The sequence below is a fragment of the Manis javanica genome, chromosome 2, assembly GCF_040802235.1.
Source record: "Manis javanica isolate MJ-LG chromosome 2, MJ_LKY, whole genome shotgun sequence".
NCBI classification, from domain to species: domain Eukaryota; kingdom Metazoa; phylum Chordata; class Mammalia; order Pholidota; family Manidae; genus Manis; species Manis javanica.
This window is the reverse complement of record NC_133157.1, coordinates 86,893,311-86,915,709: the sequence shown is the minus strand read 5'-3', so window position 1 is coordinate 86,915,709 and position 22,399 is coordinate 86,893,311. Positions and strand designations below refer to the sequence as shown.

The 22,399-nt window shown below is 46.7% G+C and overlaps 2 protein-coding genes across 8 annotated transcripts in view; both read left to right on the top strand.

Annotated features, from left to right (window-relative positions):
• The window catches only part of LOC140847731 (endogenous retrovirus group FC1 Env polyprotein-like), a 491,917-nt gene extending 474,511 nt beyond the window's left edge, over positions 1-17,406 (top strand). Inside the window, exon 2 of the mRNA XM_073228841.1 lies at positions 15,003-17,406. Within this exon, the coding sequence (XP_073084942.1) occupies positions 15,176-16,861 (1,686 nt within the window). The 5' untranslated portion in view covers positions 15,003-15,175 and the 3' untranslated portion in view covers positions 16,862-17,406. The remainder of the gene's footprint in view (positions 1-15,002) is intronic.
• LOC108394005 (contactin-associated protein-like 3) overlaps positions 1-22,399 on the top strand; it is a 237,818-nt gene that overhangs the window by 29,210 nt on the left and 186,209 nt on the right. For all 7 annotated transcript variants that reach the window (XM_073228834.1, XM_073228838.1, XM_073228836.1 and 4 more), the window contains exons 2-3: positions 1,057-1,167; positions 21,893-22,086. In XM_073228834.1, coding sequence (XP_073084935.1) covers positions 1,057-1,167; positions 21,893-22,086 — 305 coding nt within the window. The remainder of the gene's footprint in view (positions 1-1,056; positions 1,168-21,892; positions 22,087-22,399) is intronic.

Sequence of the window (22,399 nt, the reverse complement as noted above, 5' to 3'; positions counted from 1 at the left end):
GATTACCGATTCAATTTTGTTGCTGGTAATTGGTCTGTTTAGATTTTCTGTTTCTTTCTGGGTCAGTTTTGGAAGGTTGTATTTTTCTAGAATATTGTCCATTTCTTGTAGGTTATCTAGCTTGTTAGCATATAGATTTTCATAGTATTCTCTAATAATCCTTTGTATTTCTGTGACATCCCTCATGATTTTTCCTTTCTCATTTCTGATTCTGTTGATGTGTGTAGATTCTCAGGTCCAGCCGGGTCACGGCTTTGTATTTTACCCTTTTCTTGAGATGCTGATTGTCACAGATGTAGATGTAGCCTGGCTGTTGTACTGTATCTTATGGTCTCTCTTTTAGAAATAGTTATATTTGCTGTATTTTCAAAATGTATATGGTTTGGGGAGGAGATTTCTGCCGGCCTACTCACACTACCATGTAGAGAAATCCTCTCTTTTTCCTAATTTTAAAGGAAACACTGAATATTCCTGATAAAGGGTGGTGGGCTAGAACCAACTTTTAGCAGCTAACAAGAGCCAATCATTAACTTCTTTAATTTTGCAAGCCAGTTGTTAAGAAACAACCATTATTAAGCATTAAATTGTATAAACTTACAATTTAGTAAATTCATATTGAAAGCAAAGTAATACATTTTCTAAACTCAACATTTAGTATTTTACTTTCTGGCATTTTACTATTACCTATTCTCTTGAGGTTATTTCTATATCGTCTATCTGCATGGTGGAAATACTACATAATGGGGTGATGTGTGCATATCTCTTCCTAACTCCTTGTCAGTGACATCACATTGACAACTTTGAGCTGGCCATGGTTGGAGTATTTGCACTGTCGAAAGTGGCAGCCCAAAGCAGTTAGGGCTTTTATTCTCCTCAGGAGCCTGTTGTTAAACATTTACTGACATACCTGTGATTTTTGCCACAGGTTCTGGCATTTTCCTAGCCTGTTAACTAAAGCAAAAGGAAGGGGAGTGTATATGTAAGGAGAGGGCAGAGGGAGGCTGGTAAGGAAGCTTTCATCAGTGTGATAACCTGAACTTGGTGTTTTCCTCACAGATAACTGCGATGCCCCGCTGGCATCCTCCTTGCCTCGAGCATCCTTCAGCAGCTCCTCAGAGCTGTCCGGCAGCCACGGCCCTGGGTTTGCAAATCTTAATCGCAGAGATGGTGAGTCTGCTACTATCTTCTTGTTAATCCACCATGGTTCTCTCTCAGAGAGTATTCTCATCTTAGTTAAAACTCATTCTTACAGCTCAAAAATTAATTATTCTGCAGTTTAATGAAAGTGAAGAAAGCAGACTCATATTCTCATTTGCTAGCTTTCTTTTTGTTTATTATCAATCTTTTTTGTTTGTTTTGATACTTTCCTTCCCTATTCATCGCCAGCAAATGATCATAAATGAGATTAAAATCAGAAGGGAATTATTGGAGGCTCAATTATTTCCAGTTTTATCAATCCCTTTTAGAAAAGCCTCTGGGAACAGTGATTAGTCAAGCATTCTGATTATGAATAACTAAAACAAAAAAGAAATGAGCCAGTGCCACAGCCACTGGGGGGGATCTGAACAGGCCACAGCAGGGCATCCGTGAGATGTGAATTTGTCATGGGTATAATGGGGAAAGGGCTCAGTCCCAGGACTTTTGAGAGGAGACCAGCGGAAGGCTCCTGTTGAAAATACAGATTCCCTTCCTATGAGTGGGAAGGGAGCTAGTGGGTATCTTGGACAGAGATCAACCCATTCTTGCTAGTGTAGTACCATCGGTTCAATTACTTCTCTATTGCACAAATAATAGTTTAGTGGGTAAATTAGTGAATACATACGCTTAAAACTCAGATGTTTCACTACCTTTTTAAGGGATAGATTAATTTTATTGAGAAAGGTGAAGTCAAAGTAAAATTTGAAATTAACCTGTGTCCCATGTAAACACACTATCACAAATTCTGGAGATACTGCTATGGAATTTAAGTGTTTTTCTCCATTGGTATTTCTAAAATCAGAGTTTAGTGATAGCTTGAATTTTACTGTGTCCTCAGAAATCAAATGTGGGAACCCAGTAGTGAGTGATTATATTGGCTGATACAGAAGAGTAGGGTCACTAGAGAAGAAACTCAGTGAGCCTAGGGTGGGGGCATATCCATTCACTGTCCACCTTGTGGGCTTTTACCAGGAAGAAGCAATCTGTGGCCAGATACTTACTCCTCAGCATCATTCATGCTCATTTTTAGCATCCCAGTGAAACATATCTTCTCACTGCCATCAGATTTCAATTAGTAATAAAGGTATCAAATTCACCATTTTTTGGTCTGGTGGTTACTCTGATATCAGCTTAATATCTAAACTTCCTAGTGGTTTGCCCAGAGATTCTAAAAACTAAGTAAGCACCACATTTCATTAGTCTAAAAAAGCCCCAGGAGCTTGTGCATTGTGTTCCTGATTTGCATGTACAGAACATCAGTGTGACTCAGGCCTTTGGTGCCATCAGTATGGGGCACTGGGAAGTTGATAAACATTGACAGGGAAAATGCCGAAGTTTACGATGAACTTATTTCCATTACACTTAATTAAAAGAACTAATAACTCAGAATATGATAAGCAGTCATTATAAAATGGTGAGTACAAAGCTTATCTTTTATATTTGGATCACTCTGCAAATTCAAATTAATTTTTAAAGAGTGGCAATCAACTGATGAGGCATGTGTTTTGTGGTGGTTGTCACTCTGATGGCATACAGTGTGCATGCGGATGCTGGGGCATTTCCACCTGATTGCATTCCCACTTCTAAAGCATGATTTAGATAGCACATCTTACCAATATTCTTCCTGAAGGGTCATCTGTCTCTATTTTATGTTAAAAGCCAGCATCCCAGAGTCTTCCTTGGCTTTTCTTTTATCTTTGTAAATGCTGGAGAACATACAAGTTCACTTCAGTTTAGATTATCACAATGTAAAATATGGATAGCGTAAAACCTGGATTAAAATGCTGATTACTCTCCATATACAGTAGTTTTAGCTTTTCTGAGAATTCTGTGTATGATGTAGTGATGAAAACCATCATGTTAGATTACCTGATTATATGGTTAAAATTTTCTTGGTCTATGTTATTGTATTTGAAGGTTTTAAAGAAGGTGGTCTGTTACTTCCGTAGTTTCTTATTTTGCCTAGAAGTCATTGATATTCTAGAATTCTTAAGAATTACAAATGTCTCAAATATCATGGATTCTGCCAAGAATTTTATATGTAGCTGATAACTGCACCTACTGGATGCATAAAGGTACCAAGAGAATAGTCTATACATAATTTTAGACTGCACACATACATAAATTTGAGCCATTCTATATGTAATTCCCCCCAAAGCCAAATGATTTAGAATCCTAAGGTATTTTATGATTTTACAGCACTTCACTGATTCAACACACAGCCAGTATTAATTAGTGAATTCAAATGTGTTGCACATTTCATGTTCTCTGGTTTTATGTATTTTTTGCTTACATATCTTATTTATGTGTTCATTTTGTTTTCTATTTATGAAAAGTAGTAAAACATTTCTCAGGAAGACTGCAATAAATAGAGGAAAGAGGTCTGTGAAAGATCCTGAGGGCTAAGTAGGGAAGTCTGGGGAGGTCCAGCATTTCTGGGGATGTGCCAGCCATGGAGAGGTGGGGCTCCAGGAGCCTGGGATGCTGTGACTCCTGAGCCTGCCACCACATGCCTGTGTTTTTGTGTTTCCTAGCAGAAGCTCCCGTTATTGTGGAGGTAGTCATGAGTTGAATCATCGCTCAGCATGAACCTAAGTGCTCCTAGAGTTTCTTTTGGAAATCTCTGTTTGGGCTCCTCTAGAGTTCCTATTTGGAAGTCTTAGGTTGGGGTCTAGATAATACTTTTAAGAAATGTCCACACTGCTGTTAATATACCTTATCTTTTTAAACAAAGAAAAACTGCTGAAAAGTTACTACCCCCAAATGCCCAGATGTGTGATTTTTCAAAACTGATAGTTGTATGAAATAAATCACGTACACATATATTTATTCATGTACCTGCTCAAGAGAATTGATGCCATTAGATAAAAAAAGTAAAGTCCTAGAAAACTGGGTTTGACTGATCAATTTGACTGATTTTGTTTCCATCATTATTATGTTGATATTTTCTAAAACTGTAAGTCACCAAATATTTCTATACAAAACCGAGATTGCTGAAATCTGACTGTTGATTGTGAATAATAGCATGCTCTAATATTGACTTCACACTTTTCTTCTGAGAAATACCCTAAGGAAACTTTATACTCCATGTTTATCAGATAAAAGTTACAAAAAAACCAAAAACCAAAAACTATGTTATAGTAAGCCATGCTGGACTTTTATTCTACCTTTTGCTTGTGAAAATAGCCTTTTGTTTTTATAGTTATTGTTACTTCAGGTGACCCTTCATCTTTAAGGCTTAGGAGCCTTGCACATCTTGTTTTTAAACTCTTGATACTTTGTTCTCTTTAGTTACATGATGTGTGAGCCCAGGTGAGGTGGAGGGAGGCCTGGAGAAGCTATTTGAAACTGATTAGGAGGAAACATACACACAGTTTTGTCCTTTTCGCTTCCTCACAGTGCTGGCATAAACACTCATCCCAGAGAGAAAGGGACCACTCTGCTCCCTTCATGAGACAGATGCTGAAAAGCATGGACTCCACCTACTGTGGCATGTCACCATTGGTGACAGTGCAAATGAGATTGCTTTAATTTAATGTTACCCAAAATGACATTTCAGAATACCGTAGTGTTTATTGTGAATAGAAGTAGGTGGAGACAAACTGAACAGACTAGGTGTTTTTCTCTTTGAAAGCGTCCACCTTCTCATATTGAGACATTGAGCATGCTTCCTCTCACCAGGACTGTTACCCTGTTGGAGGAGCCAGGAAAGGTCTTATCTCACGATCCCAATACAATTAATAGCTGAGCATTTTAGAAGCTATTTTCAATGTTCTGGTATTTATTTCTCAATTTAGGAAATACAGTTACTAGTACAAATTTATCCTATAGGTTTTAAGCAAGATAAAGAAAAATAATTAGATTAGGAAAAATGTTTTGATCTGGCTGGCTATCAGATACTAAATGACATATACCATGAGACCTCTGATTATATGAACTCTGCAGTATCCCAAATAGGACATGATATTATTAAATTAAATAGGACATTAACATTTTTTGACAAAGAATGTTAAACAAAATCTAAAGATTACATTATAATTTAAATATCTAAAACTATGTCAACTCCTGATATAAATTAGGATATTACATCAAAAATATTGATGCACATCTCCTAATAGTAAACTTTTACTGTATATTTTTCATAAAATCACAGTTCTTATATATTCCTATCTTTTATTCACAGGCCAGGAACCTGTTGGAAGGAACTGGCCAGTGTTTCCAGATATAAATGGAGCAATTCAACCTGCAGTAAAGGGCCTTCCTTGCAAACCAGATTTTTATAAAAGAATATGAATGTGCTGGAAATTTGTGCCTTCAGACATCAGATTCTGAATTCTATCTGGCTTTCCTAAAAGTTTTAAATTTATTATGGCTAATACTATACATTCTCTTTTTAAACCACCATTTCTTTCCTTAGTTCTTTCTCTCTCTCTCTCACTCTTTTTCTCTTCTCTTTCTCTCTTCCTCTCTTCCTTTCTTTCCTTCTCTTTCTGTCTTCCAAAGGACCTTGCCGATGCACTCTTGAGTAGTGAGTGCTGTGTACAGGTGAGATGTAATAGCATCCATGCAAAGGGTGTCCATGCACTAGAGCACAGCCATGTAGTTTTTTAAACTTCCAGCTCACCTGAAAGGCATTAAGGTAGCACTTGGAAGGAGAAGCCCCCAGATGCCAAGGGTTGTGCTGCCCTTACTGTGGAGTCAGCTCACAGAACTCACTCTCACCTGCTCTGACCCCATGTCCTTTCCAAGCTCTAAATTCTTGCTGTAGAATCTAAGGGACAAGATGAGATGAAACCAATGTGTTTCTGGTGTTGTCACCAACCTTTGGGGAGGCAGAGTTAGTCATTTTTCTCTGCCAAGTATCCCAGATCATAGATTTAACTGCAGGATAAGGCAATCCTGGGTCTCCCAGATTCAGTAGTGTCTTTTGGATGGGAAAGTGTCTTCCAAGCATGTTTAGGTTTCTTTGTATGTCTCCTGCTTCTTTCCAAGGCAGTGTTGGGGTTACAGGCCGGGCTCCTGCCCTCCTGGAGCTGGGTGGGGGTGGGCTACTCATGTCAGGCAGGGCTCGCTTCTGTCTGCTGAGGGCAGGTTGTCAGCACTGGCTCCCAGACTGTGATGAACGTACCTCGTTGGTGTTCTTAGGAAGGCTGTGTTCCCAGGGTCATCCGTCCCTTGCAGAAGACGTCCTGTGTCACTTCTTGTCTCCCTGAAATCTGACCCGGAGTGTCATTTATTTTCTGGCCTGAGCAGTGAGGCCATAGCCCTTTGTTACAGGTTTACTGTCCTTGCCAAAGACAGTCCAGTCAGACTCTCTCCTCACTTCTGTGCCCTGTTTTAATGGCCCATGGGGAATTGTGGGTCACTGTGCTGAGGGGAACAGGGCGTTGGACGTTTTGTCCTGGCATTTGGGGCCAGAGATGACCTTTCTCTCGGTTCACAGCCAGCTAGAGCTGTTGCATCGCCCCACCCAACCACAAGGGGCCGTGGAAGTGCCGCTCCTGCCCCTGAAAGGGAGGAAGCAGTGGATGGCTCCAGGGTGCTACAAGGCAGTCTCCCCAAATGCCAGCGGAAGCCAGGCCAGGCCTGCCGATTTCTGTTTATTCCTCTCGCTTTCCTTACCCCTTGGGGCTTCACTCCAGACCCTGGTGCCTGAATCACCCTCCCACCACCCCTCGCCCACTGTCCCCCAGGTCCCCACCTGCTCTTCCTGCCTGGTGGGAAGTTACTGCATGTTCTGGTTCCCATTTTCTGAGCTGGTCTGTGCCCACCCTGGTGTCTCTCAGACTTAATGTATAACGGTCACTAGTTTACAGAATTTACTGGAGGGAAGGCGTGAAAAACATAGCAGTTCATCTTTTCAGAATGATTTGTAAGTTTACTGAAGAGTCCTGACTAATGCTGCTCCATTTTTTAGGTGACTTTATTTTGTGAGAGACGGGTCACATCGGGGGGAAGGTTGCAGGAGTTGCAGGGATTTGGCCAACACAGTTGCCAGGGCTGGCCAGACGCTCCCGGCCAGTGGAAGGTGGACGGCTCACCCACCTGGCGGTCGGGAGTGTCGTTCCACCTGGAGGGAACCAGTCCAGGTGGTTGGTGAGCGGGTTGGTTGTGGTGAGGGTCAGGTCATATCTGGGCCCAGTCTGCGCATGGCCCGTCCTGCACACGGCCCGGTCTGCACACGGTCCGTTCTGCTCTGCGCACAGCCCGCTCTGTGCGTGGCCTGTTCTGCTCTGCACTCTGTCCGCTCTGCGCTTGGCCCGGTCTGTGCACGGCCCACTCAGCGCATGGTCCATTCTGCGCACGGCCCGCTCTACACACGACCCCATTCCTATGTGTAGAAGAAGAATGAACTTGTACTTTGAGGTCTCCACCTATGAGTGTCAGACCCCAGCATGCTGGCCACCCAATAAATGCTCTTGCTTTTGCATCCACGTGTCTCCCGGTTATATGGAGGTCGATTGCATGGACCCAGCATTATAACCTGCATAGTAAATACCTCAGGATGTCCACAATTTTACCACGAAAGTTTCCATTTTCTCAAGAGTGAATAGTGCCTACAACATACTTGGTGACTTCCCAAATGGTATGTAGAAGCCAGCTCTTCAAAGGACTATCAAATTCTAAAATAGTTGTCCAGCAAATTCTACTCTTTTCCTTTTCAACATAATTCATTTTTTATATCACTTGTAATACAGAGAAGTTTGTTGAAAGCTATTTGCTTGATAGTGTGTATGCTTGACACACACCCTATCTTTGTTCATTTAGCTTATTATTAAAAAGGTTTGGTTCATCCCTAGAGGAATGTGTGTTGGCCCATCCCCTCGTACTGCTCTCAGGGTTTTCCGTCCACACACATACAACTACATTGCTTCTTCAAGGGATTTTCCCATGTAGGGCCATTGGCAAAAGGTGTACCAGTGAAGGTGACCTTCATTTCTGCCAAAGGGGTGAGGTCCAGTTAGTAATCTTTTGTGTAGCACCTGGGATGGCTAATGTATGAGGATGCTTGTTAAAACCAAGTCCATGGGAGTCCTGAGCTGCAGGTTTAACCTGTGAGGCAGAGGGTGGTCCGAGAAGGTCACAGCTGGTGACAAGGCTGATGGATCATCTTGTGGGCCTTGCGGGCCGCTGCTGTGCCTGGACAAGGGCTGAGTGGAAGATGGTACTTCAGAGGCTCACTGTTCCTGAAGGGTCCCCACCAGTAAGATGGCAAACTTCCAGCTTCTCTTCGGGGTCCTCGGTTCCCACCGGCGCCACCTGAAGCCCAATCACCTCTCGCCCCCCTCCCAATCCCAGCACCTAGCCAACAGCCACCAGCCCTGTAGAAGTAACACCACAATCACCCTATGCCCCTTCCTATATAACCCAGCACCTTTCTGTAATAAAGCGGAATTCTCCGGTGAATTGCTGCTGTGTGTCGCTCCTTTCCTTTCATTGGTGCCGAAACCCGGGAGATGGGACACCCCAACTGGGCCCTGTCTTCCCCCCGACACCAGCAGCAGCTTGCCCTCGTCCTCTTTCTCCGGCACTGGCTCATCACACTCACCACTCCTCTCTGGCCTTTAGGTAAGTTTTCCCCCGGAGTGGGCCACTCTTCCCTGAGCTATTGCAGTGCCATTGACCATGATCGTCTGGCAAGGCCCTGACGCTCGGGGACGAGGAGGGAATTCTCCCCACCTCAGGCCTTCACGGCTGTGGCGGACCCTCAGGCCCCTCCTCCAACAGCCATAAACCCCCGCCTCAGGCCTTAAACTTTTTAAGCAAAATTTCCCCGGAGTGGGCCACTCGTCTCCGAGCTATCGCAGTGCCATTGACCATGATCGTCCGGCAAGGCCCTGACACTTGGGGACGAGGAGGGAACTCTCCCCACCTCAGGCCTTCACGACTGCAGTGGACCCTCAGGCCCCTCCTCTGATAGTCATAAACGCACTCACCGTCCCTTCCATCAGTGCCAAAACTTTTTAAGCAAAATTTCCCCGGAGTGGGCCACTCTTCCCCGAGCTATCACAGTGCCATTGACCATGATCGTCCGGCAAGGCCCTGACGCTCGGGGATGAGGAGGGAACTCTCCCCGCCTCAAGCCTTCACAGCTGCGGCGGACCCTCAGGCCCCTCCTCCGACAGTCATAAATCCCTGCCTCAGGCCTTCATGGCTGCGGCAGACCCTCAGGCCCCCCCTCCAACAGCCATAAACGAGGTGACTCCTTTGCAGATGAGAACGCTCCCTTTCCCTCCCACCTCCTTCTGTTCCGTCTGCCGAAATCTGTTCTGTCTGCCGAAAACTCCTAGCGCTAGGTACCTCGTGACTCCGGCAAACTGCCTTCTTAGGGAAGTCTGGGTGACGACCCACACTTCCTAAGAAATTCCTACTCGTGTACGAGTTTCCGCAGACCACCAAGGATCATCGGGGACGCCCTTTGTCTCCTTGCGGTCTGCTTCCAGTCCGAGGATCTCCGTTCGTCTTCCCCTGTTTGTCTCCCTCTCTGTCCTTTAGCCATGGGAGCCTCCTCATCCCTCCCTGAAAGTTCACCTCTTGAATGCCTGCTTAAGCATCTGGCTACCCTCTCCCTGATGCCTGATATAAAACCAAAACTTCTCCGTAAATATTGCTCCCAAGATTGGCCGACATAACCCCTAGACAATAACAACCAATGGCCCGCAGGGGGAACTCTTGATCCTAACATCACTCGCAATCTCTTTAACTACTTCCAGCACCTGAAAAAATGGAAGGAGATTCCCTATATCGAAGCTTTTCTCCTCCTAGCTCAAAATCCCAGCCTCTGCACCACCTGCTCCCTGCCCCAAGTTCTCCTAGCCTGCAAGCCGTCTCCCTCCCCTCCACACACTCCCAGTCCCTCTTCAATTACCTTTGACCCGGCCGACGAGCCTCTGCCATACAGACTTCCCCCTTCGGCCCCTCCCCCTCCTACAACCCCTCCACCCTCTGCCACCACCACTGCTTCTTTCCCCCCCGGCGGAAGCCTCCCGTCCTCTCCCCCTTCTTCTCCTACAACAGCCCCTCCCCCTTCCTCTACCGCCACCGCCGCCACTGCTCCACCCCCGCAGAAGCCTCCCGTCCTCTCCCTTCCCCTTCTTCTCCTACAACAGCCCCTCCCCCTTCCTCTACCGCCGCGCCGCCACTGCTCCACCCCCGCAGAAGCCTCCCGTCCTCTCCCTTCCCCCTCCTCCCCTCCCTCCACCATCATCTCCTCCCCCACCTCACCCCCTCCTCCTCCGTCCCCCTCACCTGCTCCCCTCCCACAGATCAAGCCTGAGCCTTTCAGCCCCCCTCTAACTAAGTTCCAGGAGCCTCCTCCATCTTTGCCCCCTCAGATTCGGTCCCGAGGGCCTCCCAAAATTATCGTGGCTTTGCCCCCATGACCTGTTTCCCCCCGCACAGACTGAGCCAGAACCCTTCAGTCCCCCTCAGACCCGGTCCCGAGGGCCTCCCATATCGCCCCCCTCCGGGAAGTAGCAGGATCCGAAGACATCGTGCGTATTCACGTCCCTTTCTCCTTAGGAGATTTAGCCCAACTAGAGAAACGCCTAGGTTCCTTTTCCACTGATCCCACGACATACATCAGGGAGTTTCAATGGACCCTCCAGTCTTACAGCCTCACGCATCATGACATTTTCATGCTCCTGGCCAATACTCTCCTCCCTGAAGAGCGTAGATGAGTTTGGGACTTCACCCAAACGCATGCTACCGAAACCCAGAGGACTGACCCCACCGATCCCCCTGGCCCCACTGCTGTCCCCGAACAAGACCCACACTGGGATTATAACACCGCCATGGGTCTCCGCTCTAGAGATATTTTTGCCTCCTGCTTAATAGCAGGTCTGAAAAAGGCAGCTCGTAAAGTAGTCAATTTTCAAAAGCTCCAAGACATAATTCAAATAGAGACGAAACCCCCTCCGAGTTCTTAGACTCACTCAAGCCCTATTACAGTATACCAGCCTGGACCCAGAAACACCTGAAGGAAGACATGTCCTTATGACATACTTCCTAGCTCAAAGGTACCCTGACATTAAAACTAAACTCAAAAAGTTAGAACGGGACCCCGCTACCCCACAGACTGAGATCCTAACAGTGGCCTTTAAAGTCTTCCATAACCGGGAGGAGGGGAAAGAATGCCGTAAACAAAAGGCTGATCAGGCCAATTTCCAGATGTTGGCCCAGCTGATAAAACCAAAACCTGGGTGCCCCTCTACAAACAAGCCCCCGCCCCCCCCAGGAGCTTGTTTCAAGTGCGGAAAAGAGGGACATTGGTCAAGGGTGTGCCCCTCCCCCTGATCTCCTACCACCCCATGCCCCAGATGCCACAAAAAGGGCCACTGGGGGTCTGATTGCCCAACCACCTGAAGGGGAGGCTGGATGAACAACCCCCATCCTAAGCCCACCATAGTTGGGGCTGGCAGAAGAAGATTGACGGGGCCCGGGGGCTTCTAGCCTGACCATTTCCATCACCAAACAGGAGCCCAGGGTTACTTTAACAGTAGACGGTCGCCCCATCTCCTTCCTCCTAGATACAGGAGCCACCTTCTCAGTCTTGCGAGAATACCGGGGCCCTACCACACCAGCCATTACTCCTATAGTCGGGGTAGGAGGTAAACAGATTTTCCCATTAAACCCCATCTTTTATGCACAATCCTAGATGATCCCATACCTTTCTCCCACTCCTTCCTAGTTATGCCCCAGTGTCCCATCCCTTTACTAGGATGAGACATCCTTTCCCTCCTCCACATTTCCATAACTATATCCACTCCCACAGCCCCCAGTACTCCCTTTCTGATGGCCCTCATAGCCGACAACCCCCCTCTACCCAATGAAAGCTCCGGTTCCGCCCTCATACACCCTGTAAATCCCAAAGTTTGGGACATTACAAGCCCCTCCGTGGCCCTATGTCCCCCTGCCTCTATCAAATTACGTGACCCCTCTCAGTATATCTGTCAGGCCCAATACCCCCTAACCACTTAAGCCCTCATAGGCCTCCAACCCATCATTCTAGAGCTCTTAAACAAAAATTACCTCAGACCCACTCACTCCCCATTTAATACCCCCATATTAGCTGTTAAAAAACTACCGGATCTTTCCGCCTTGTCCAAGACCTTCGCCTCATCAACATGGCCGTTGTCCCTATCCATCCCTTAGTTCCAAATCCATACACCCTTTTATCGCAGATTCCTGCCTCACCATCCCACTTCTCAGTCCTAGGTCTCAAGGACGCATTTTTTTCTATCCCTCTAGACCCCTCCTCCCAAGATTTTTTCGCCTTCACCTGGACGGACCCATGCACCAGACATTCTGAACAACTTACTTGGACAGTTTTGCCACAAGGCTTCTGAGATAGTCCCCATATTTTTGGACAAGTCCTAGCTCAAGACCTCAAACAGTTTCATCATGATCACCCCGAGTCCACTTTATTACAATACGTACATGATCTTCTAGTCTGCAGTCCCTCGTGGGAACAGTCTCAACTTGACACTGCGTCTCTACTTAACCTTCTAGCTTCCAGAGGTTACCGGGTATCCCCCGTCAAAGCTCAAATCTCTTCCCCTTCTGGCACTTACCTTGGATTCCTTCTGTCTCAACAAAGAAAGTCCATTACCTTAGACAGAGAATGACTCCTCTCTGACCTGCCCATTCCCAGAACCAAGACAGAAATCCTTTCCTTTCTAGGCCTGGCTGGGTATTTTAGAGCGTGGATCCCTAACTTCTCCCTGTTGGCAAGACCCCTATACGACCTCAGCAAGGGCCCCCCTGAAGAACCATTATCATCCTCACTCCGACACTCCTTCATTAAGCTCTGTCAAGCCCTTGTGGAAGCCCCAGCTCTCCATCTCCCTGATTTGTCAAAATCCTTCTCATTATACATTCATGAGAGGTCCAGTCAAGCTCTAGGAGTCCTAGGCCAATATTATGGCCCATCCTTTGCCCCAGTAGCTTATCTCTCCAAGCAATTAGACCCCACAGTTTGGGGATGGGCCCCCTGCCTACGGGCATTAGCCACTGGACAGCTCTTACAGAAAGAAGCTCATAAACTAACATTCGGAGTGCCCCTTACCGTTCTGTCCCCACATCACCGAAAAGATCTCTTAACCTACAAAAGTTTACAGACTCTCCCTCCCTCCAGACTCCTGACCTTACTATCCTCTTTCCTCCAAAATCCAAACATTTCTTTCCTCCCCTGCCAGCCCCTGAATCCGGCCACTCTTCTTCCTCTACCCTGCTCTCCTCATACTCCCTCGCATGATTGCCTAGAAGCCCTTCACAACTTCCTTCCGTGCCACTCCACGATCTCCAAAGGAGCCCTCTCACACTCCGACCTCATCTGGTTTACTGATGGGTCCTCCTTTAAACATGAGGGCACCCACTACTCAGGATATGCAGTAGTCTCCCTCGAAGATGTCATTGAGGCACAAGCCCTACCCCCTGGTACAACCAATCAGCAGGCCCAACTCATTGTAGCCACCAGAGCTTGCACTCTGGCCCAGGACACGTCTCTCACATTGTACACTGACTCCAAGTACGTATTCCACATTCTCTTGTCTCACGCAGCAGTATGGAAAGAACGAGGCCTCCTCACCACAAAAGGGAATTCCATAACTAATTCAGCCTTAATTACTAAACTTCTAGAGGCTTCACAACTCCCACACCGACTAGGCATAGTCCACTGCAAATCACATCAAAAGGATGACTCCCCCATTGCAAGAGGTAACAACAAAGCCGACAGAGTAGCCCGGTCAGTTGCCCTATCAGAAGACACACCAGACAACAATCCATCTGCCCTTGCATTTTTAGCCTTATCACAAGACACCCTCTGCTCCCAGGACAAAGAGTCTCTCTTCCGCCTCTTACATGATCTGTTCCATTCCAGCCCCCAATCCTTGATCCATTTTTTACAATCTTTTTTTCCTCTCTCTCCTGAAGTCAAAACCCTACTTAACCAAATCACCTGCAAGTGCACCATCTGCCAACGCACTAACCCTAATACCCCCCTCAAGGCCCGACCCTTCCCGGCTCATTAAGCAAGGGGTAATGTCCCCGCTGCAGATTGGCAAATAGACTTCACTAACATGCCCCCTGTATGACATACCAGATACCTACTCGTGTTAGTAGATACATTTTCAGGATGGGTCGAAGCTTTCCCCACCACTAACAAATGAGCATCGCAGTTGCCTCTGTCCTCCTCACCCAGATCTTTCCTAGGTTCGGGATGCCCACTTCCCTCCAATCAGATAACGGCCCTGAGTTCACTGCCCAAATTATCCAGAACCTCTCCAAGTCACTCTCATTCCCCTGGCATTTACATTGTCCTTATCGACCACAAGCTTCGGGAAAAGTAGAAAGAGCCAATAGGACTCTAAAGACATCCTGACCAAACTATCTCTAGAACTACACCTTGACTGGGTTCGCTTACTTCCCTTAGCTCTACTCCACATTCGAGCCCTCCCAAAGAAACCTTCTTTCTTGTCGCCCTTTGAGATCATGTATGGCCGCCCGATTCTACCCCCAGGGCTCCCTTCCCACAAGGGACCAATTCCTCCCAATATGGCCCTTCCACTACTCTCTCTTCACACTGAATTGTGGAAATATCAGGATTGGCTCCTTCCTGATCCATCCGCCTCCCAAAATCCTCCTGTCTCACAGCCCGGCCAACTAGTGTTTTATAAGCCACCAGAGGATCGGCCCTCTCTCACCCCGAAATGGGAAGGTCCACACCCAGTTATTCTCTGCACCCCCTCAGCCACCAAGCTCTCACTGCCTGATAACTCTGTCACCCCTTGGATTCATATCTCCAGGTTGAAACCAAATACCCAAGATCCACCTTCTCTGGACACCCAAGACCCATCAGTCACAATCCAGATCCTTCGGATACAGCCGAAGACACTGTCTACTCTACCACGCCTCATCCCTCTGATCCCTTGAAGCTCTGCATCTCCCGTGCACCCCCTTTGCCATCCATACCCGAATCATGACTTTTTCCTCCTTTACTGCTCTCTCGCTTTCTTTCCTCATTCCTATTGTCTTCCCCGCCACCCCACCCTCCTTTGTATGGCGATTCAAAGTCAGGCAGACTTACACACAGCATCAAACAAAAGTTACTGCCCTCATTGCCACATCAGACTGCCCTCTGAAAGGCTGCTCTGAGCCTTTGTATCTCCACTCTCCTCCCTCCACCGAAGTGTTCACTTACAGCTACCTTTATTCTCCCTACCTCTGCTTCCTCTATGACCAAAGACAAGCCTATTGCAAGCGATGGCAAGACACCTACGGGGGATGTCCCTACTGGTCTTGCACCATTCACTACATGGGTGACTTCCAGTACCCACAGTATTACTCCTCCAACCATTTCATGAAATATCCCAACGGCTCATTCTCCTTATCAATCCCAGATCCCTGGGACTCTCGATGGGCTGCTGGAGTCACAGCCTCAGTTTACTATGGGGGGTCCTCGACCCCCCACGGTACCCTTCATATCTCTCGAAAGTATGTTCCCTCTCGCTCCCAGATCTCTCAAGTTGCATCAGACATCAGACATTCCGAGAAAGTCATTATCCAAACTCTTGATGGCTCCTCTTCATCTTCTTATTCCTCCTACTCTTGGTTACAGCTCATTCAAGACACCACCATCTTTCTCAACCACACCGTCAACACCGCCAGTTGTTTCTTCTGCGCATCACTACAGCGCCCACTGCTGGCCGCCGTGCCCCTCAATATTTCCAACTACTCTTTCCATGCAGAAGGACAACCCCTCTGCCCCCTGGCAGACATACCCCTATGGGAACCAGAATACGCAGATAATCTCACCATCCACCACTGCGTTGGCCCAACTCCACCCCCCTCCAGCACACTTCACTGCCTCTCTATCTACACCCCTACCTCCGGCTCTAAGACTTTTACACAACCGGGGCACTTCTTTTGGTGTAATGGCAGTCTTTTCAACTCACTGCCTCTCAACTCCGATACACCCTGCATTCTCGTCACACTAATCCCACAGTTTACACTTTACAGCATGGCACAATTCCTTGAGCTCCAACCTCCCTTTCCCTCGCGCACAAAAAGGGCTGCTTTCCTTCCTATCATGGTCGGTATCTCTTTGATCACCTCAGCCATTGGGGGAGGGTTTTCGGGAGGAGCCTTGAGTCACTCTCTATGGGCAGTTAGAGATCTCAACGCCAAACTTGAGGGAGCCCTGACATCCACTGCCGATTCCCTAGCCTCTCTCCAAAGACAGGTCACTTCGCTAGCTAAAATCACCCTTCAAAACCGGCGGGCCCTAGATCTGCTTACAGCCGAGAAGGGCGGCACCTGCGTCTTCCTCCGGGAAGAGTGCTGCTATTACATCAATGAATCCGGCATTGTAGAAACTGACATCACCAAACTCACCGACCTTGCCTCCAGTCTCCACTCTGCTTCCAATTCCAACCCATTCTCGTCAATACTAACAAACCCCCTCCTTACCTGGCTCTGGCCCATTGCAGGCCCCATAATAGTCATTCTTCTCGTCTGTCTCTTCTTACCCTGTATAATAAGGTTCATCAAATCCCAAGTCGGAAAAATCTCTAATCAAGCTTTCAACCAGCTTTTACTCAGGAACTACCAGCTTCTGGCCACAGAAGATCCCTCACCCTCACGTGACCTCCTCACCACACGCTGAGATGGACCTCTCTCTCCACTGGAAACTGTTCCTGGAAACAATGGCCACAGACGCCTGTCTCCTGACACCCATATCCTCTTGGCACCATTGGAATCTACAGGTCCTCGACCTATGGTTACAGGGAACCTTCATTGATTTCCAACCTGAAGAAGTCCACATCTACTCAATCTTACTGTGGGGAATCCTATCAACCCTTTCCTCCCAATCCTCAAGCCCTCACTCCCTTCTCCACCCCTGTTCAGCAAGAAGCAGTCAGAGAGAAAGCAACATCCACAACCCCATAGAGGAGAAAGGGGGGAATGAAGGGTCCCCACCAGTAAGATGGCAAACTTCTGGCTTCTCTTCGGGGTCCTCGGTTCCTGCCGGTGCCACCTGAAGCCCAATCACCTCTCGCCCCCCTCCCAATCCCAGCACCTAGCCAACAGCCACCAGCCCCATAGAAGTAACACCACAATCACCCTATGCCCCTTCCTATATAACCCAGCACCTTTCTGTAATAAAGCGGAATTCTCCGGTGAATTGCTGCTGTGTGTCGCTCCTTTCCTTTCAGTTCCCTCTGTGATCTCACCACTGGACTTCCTTTGGTTGCCACTTCCCTCCAAGGAAACCAAGGCACGCAGGCTTTGCTCTGATGTGTTCAATGCCATCTTTTGAATGTTGCCAAAAATGCTCCGTTGTAGTAGCATTTACATATTGTGAGGCTTAGGCCTTTTTCCATTCACATTGTAATACTCTATTTTGTATAACAGGTAATCTGTAAATGCCTCTTCATCCAAGGCTTTCATAGTGTGCTTACAAATTTTAATGAGTTAAGCTGTATAACATCCTTAAAAAAAAAGTTCCATCATCATGGAATATTCTTTCCAGAGGCTTTTGGCTGACTTGAGAAGTAACATATGAATGGGTAATTCAGTTTTTATGGCTTTAATTATGATCATTCTTATATTTCCTGGCACCATCTTATACTACATTTAATTAAAAATAAAAAGATGTTGCCTCAAGAACAACAGTGCATCCATGAGAAGTAGTGGGGCCAATGGAGCAGAGTGCCTGACCTCCTACCCTTCTGGGCTGCCCGGAGTCCCCTCTGTTCTCCACGCAAGAGGGAGATGCTGCTCTCCCTAATGGCCCCAAGGATGATATGAAATCCCATCTGCTCTGAAAAGTGCACATGGATGCTTTCATAGAATTAGAACACATCCTGGGGTCGTGCTCCTTGTAAATGTGCAGATTTCATGGTATATGAACAAAGAAGCTCAGTCACACATTTTATTCAGTCATAAATGAGGTATTTTTGACATGTTCAGATTGGTCATAGGCTTGCTGAGCAATGCTTCCTTTTATTTCTAAGGTGAGAAATTAGCAAATCTATCTTATAGTTTTGTCAATGCAGCACTTCAAACAAGTAAGAACTGAAAAGCTTCAGATCTGAATGCTGCTTTATTGCATGTTCCTTTAAAGCTTAGCCAGGAGTAATATGAGAGAGACAAAGCAAAGCACATAGCATCAAGAGATTTTTGTTTATTTCATGCAGAAAGAGCTGCAGTGAGGAATGTTCAGTGCCAAAGTGTGTTAAAAGCTGTCTCCGGGGCTGCTGTGCACAGAGCCTAGAGGAGTCACATGTGAATTGTCACAGCATACTTTCTGTTCCTCAGTATCACTGGTCTTCAATGCAAATCTCAAATTGAGCAATATACACTTATTTTTTATTTATCTTTGAATAGTCCATTTGCAAAGCCATGGTAGGGTATCTTCACATCTTTAAATTTGTTTTACAGTTAGGCACCAATGTGTGCCTTATTTCCTTATGGATGCACTTTTTTTGGGGAACGGTCCATCCTCCCCTGCTCAGGCTGCTAGCTGCTAGCAGAATGCGGGAAGCACAGTTGAAAGGGAGTCGGAGCACACCTTGACAGGCCCGGAGACAGGATTCTGCGTTTTTTACATGCTGATAGCCCGAAATGCTGTATGTAGTATACTGGAATGGCTTCCTAAGATTAGAGCAGAAGTAGTTGCCCTCAGCAACATAGGCAGACTTATGGCATAAGCTTCAGCATGTAAAACCCAGAGATCTCTGAGTTAGGTGGCCAGGGAGCATCCCCAGAGCCTGCCCACCAGTCCCTGTTTCTGGGAACCCTGTCATCTTTCCAGGGGAAAGCAGCAGTGGGCTTCTGCTCTTTGAGCCCTTTTCTCATTCACCCTGGACCCTGCCTGGAACTTGCAGTGAGCCTTCTGTGAATTAAGATGCATTTAAGTGCGTATTGCTGGATGAGCTCCCACTTGACACAGTGTAATAATGATCTTGGAGGGAAACTCTCCCTGGGGACATTCAGTTTAGCTGTTTATTTGCTTGGTGTGGAGATGGGTGGGTCTGCTCACTTCACACTGACCCATCTGACTTTTGCTTCCTTGGATATTTCTGCTCTGGTACTTGTGAAAGTTGAAGAAGGCTTGAACTTATTTTACTTTTCTTCACCTCTGGTTAATTTCCTTCTCTGCAGAAAGCCAGCTGGTGCTCTTTATGATAGTGCATGCCCCGGGGCCACCAACCAGGAGCAGTAGTCATTGTCATGATTGGTGGCCTGCCCTGGCTGAGTGTCCTGTTCAGGTCCCCCCTCTCTCAAGGCAGTGTCACTGTCTGTGTCCGATCCAACCATAGCTGGGGGAGCAACCACACAGGGCTAACTAGAGGCAGAAACCTCCTGATGTATCAATATAAGACAAGCCCAGTGATTGATAAACAGTACTGAAGAACTGCTAAACCATAGGGATAGGATCTTAGAAGGGGAAGATAATGAAAACGGAGCTAAGGTTGAATAAAACATCCTTGCAGGGACCTAAAATGAGTGTCATCTTCATCTGCGAAGTGGAGATGGGCTCACTGGTCCACTTCGAGGTGTGTGGAAGATGTAAGAGTAGCAAGAGAAGCTCTTGGCAGGGCCCTTAGCACATCACATACTCGTGACAGGTTTTGTTTTCTTCATTTTATTACTTTTGTCTAGTAAAAATGACACGTAACAGGCCATTCAGTGATGAGTAACTGAAAAGCCCAGCACCCTGGCTGTGGCCCCGCCTTCACCTGGAAGCAGGGACAGTGACACCATGGGTGTCTGGCAGCAGGTGCCAGTGTCCAGGTGCTCAATGCACCTTAGTCCTGCTCGTGCCCTATCACGTACCCTTCATGCTCCCCTCGTAGTGGGAAGGACGTTTTGTGTTGGGTGGCCTCCCAGGCTCTGGAAACTTATCCTATACAGTTTGGGTCTTGGGACATGTTTTCTTTGGTATAAATTGTGACGGCTTTTCCGCCAAGGGGCTGAGGTGGGAGACAGGCAGTGGCAGAGGACAGTCTGTGGTGTGGGCAGTGGAAAAGCTGGAGGGGCGAGTGCCTTTGTCATGGCTTAAGCACTGGTGACCCTACAAGAGTAATTAGGATGTGCTGAACTCCATTTCAGGGGGTGCTGGTTCCCAGGTGGATTTACTGAAGATTTGCAATGTTTAATAATGCAGGCTGATCAGTAAGAGCCACTGGTCTGCACGGATAGCTGTAGGGGTGCTGTGTGTGAGCACACCCCTCCACCCTGACTAGTGAGCATAACCCCATCCAGCCTGGCTGGTGAGTGCACCCCCTTCTGCCCTGGCTGGTGAGTGTACCTCCTCTGCCTTGACTGGTGAGCGTACCCCTCCACACGCCCTCTCTGCCCTGACTGGCACTGTTGCTTTGTCCTTATGCCACAGTCATCCCCCATTCCAGTTGGTGAAACCACTCTGTGCTCATAAGAAATGGAAATGAAGAAATGAAAGCTCTAGGTTTAGCGGTCGTCCATGTCGTGCTTGAGTGGAGGACTTGGTGAAAAAACAGGTGGTGTGGCCTCCAGTGACTCCTCCATGCCCTGCCTTAGGAGCCCCACTTCCCTTTCCCTCCAGCTGTCTTGTACCCATGTCACACACTGCCTGACAGACACTTGGTCCTAACAGCTTCAGCAAATGGGGTGCGGGTGTTGGAAAGAGAAGATGATAAATGTCTCAAGTGTCATACCTTACTATGGTGAGATGCTCAAGTTAGGTGTCTGAACAGTGTGGAAATTTTTCTTAAAGCTAGTTTAATTATATTAGGGATTGTTTACACAACACTATTGTTTTCTAGACATAGGTATAGCAAAATATCAGTTCCAGAATGTGTTTAAACTTACTTACAAATTTGTGTTGTATATTCATTTAAAATAAAAATCAATATGACATCTAAATCCAAATTGAAAATTCGTATTTCTGTTAAACTACAAGAAGAATATATATCCACAGTACATCTGTGGGTGTCTCCCTAGTTCTGTTTCTTGTAGGATCTGGACAAAACAAAACACAGTCACTTCTGCTTGGCACCTGTTGTCTGAGTGTCTTAACACTCACTCACTCTGGGCTCTTGCTCACCGTGCTGCCTCTCAGAGTGCTCGCTGCACAGGAATCACCTATGCGTCTGTCCCCGCCACACTGCATTTCAGATTGTTCTTTGAAGTAATGTTTCTCCTATCTGCCTGTAAGCATCTTGAGTGTAGGGCTATACCAAGACCATCTTTATTTTACTGGCATTCCACACTTCCCCAACATTTTTTTCCCAGCTCAAGGTTGGAACCCAGAATTAAGGTTTTCTAGTTCTGCCATGGTCTGCATGTTTCCCTTTACATCTGGCAAGTGGCAAGTCATGCATAAAGGCCAGTAAAGACCCCAGTCCCCAGCACTGATGCGATGGCATGGTGCTGGGCTGTCCACCATTGCATTAAGTGCTCTGACTTCTTGGAACTCCTGAATACTAGGAGGTCAGGGCTTATGAGCTAAAAAACCAAAGCAATTATGTAGGTAGGCTTTGTCCATTTAACCTGTATTTTGTGTGTGTGTATGATTTTGAGACTTATATATTCCAGAATTTGAAACTGTGATTTTCATAAATTTTATTTATGACATCATTCTTACAGGCTAATGTAGATTTTTAAGTTTTTTTTCTCTTTACCATTTCTCATGTTTCTATTTCCACAAAAGGGGCTGGTGGCTGGACCCCACTTGTGTCAAATAAATACCAGTGGCTGCAGATTGACCTTGGAAAGAGAATGGAGGTCACAGCTGTGGCCACCCAGGGAGGATACGGGAGCTCCGACTGGGTGAGCAGCTACCTCCTGATGTTCAGTGATGGCGGGAGGAACTGGAAGCAGTACCAACGAGAGGAAAGCATCTGGGTATGTGCCTTTATTGAACAGCAGCCTGTCAGAGTGGCAGAGTATGAAGTGTGCCAGTTCCTGCATGCTGCTGCAAATCTGTCACATCAGGTATAGAAGTGGGGCCTCCCACAGTACTGAAAAGTGTTTTCAGGTGCATGTAAGACTCATGTGGTATTTTAAAATACACCTTCCGAGTATAATTTATGAAGTAAGTGAAAGTGAAACAACTTTATAAGGTAGTGAAATACTGGAAATGTCTTCCCATTATTCCTTTAAATAGTGCAAATTCTAAGGAATAAATCACACATGAATCTGCTTTATTTCTGATCAG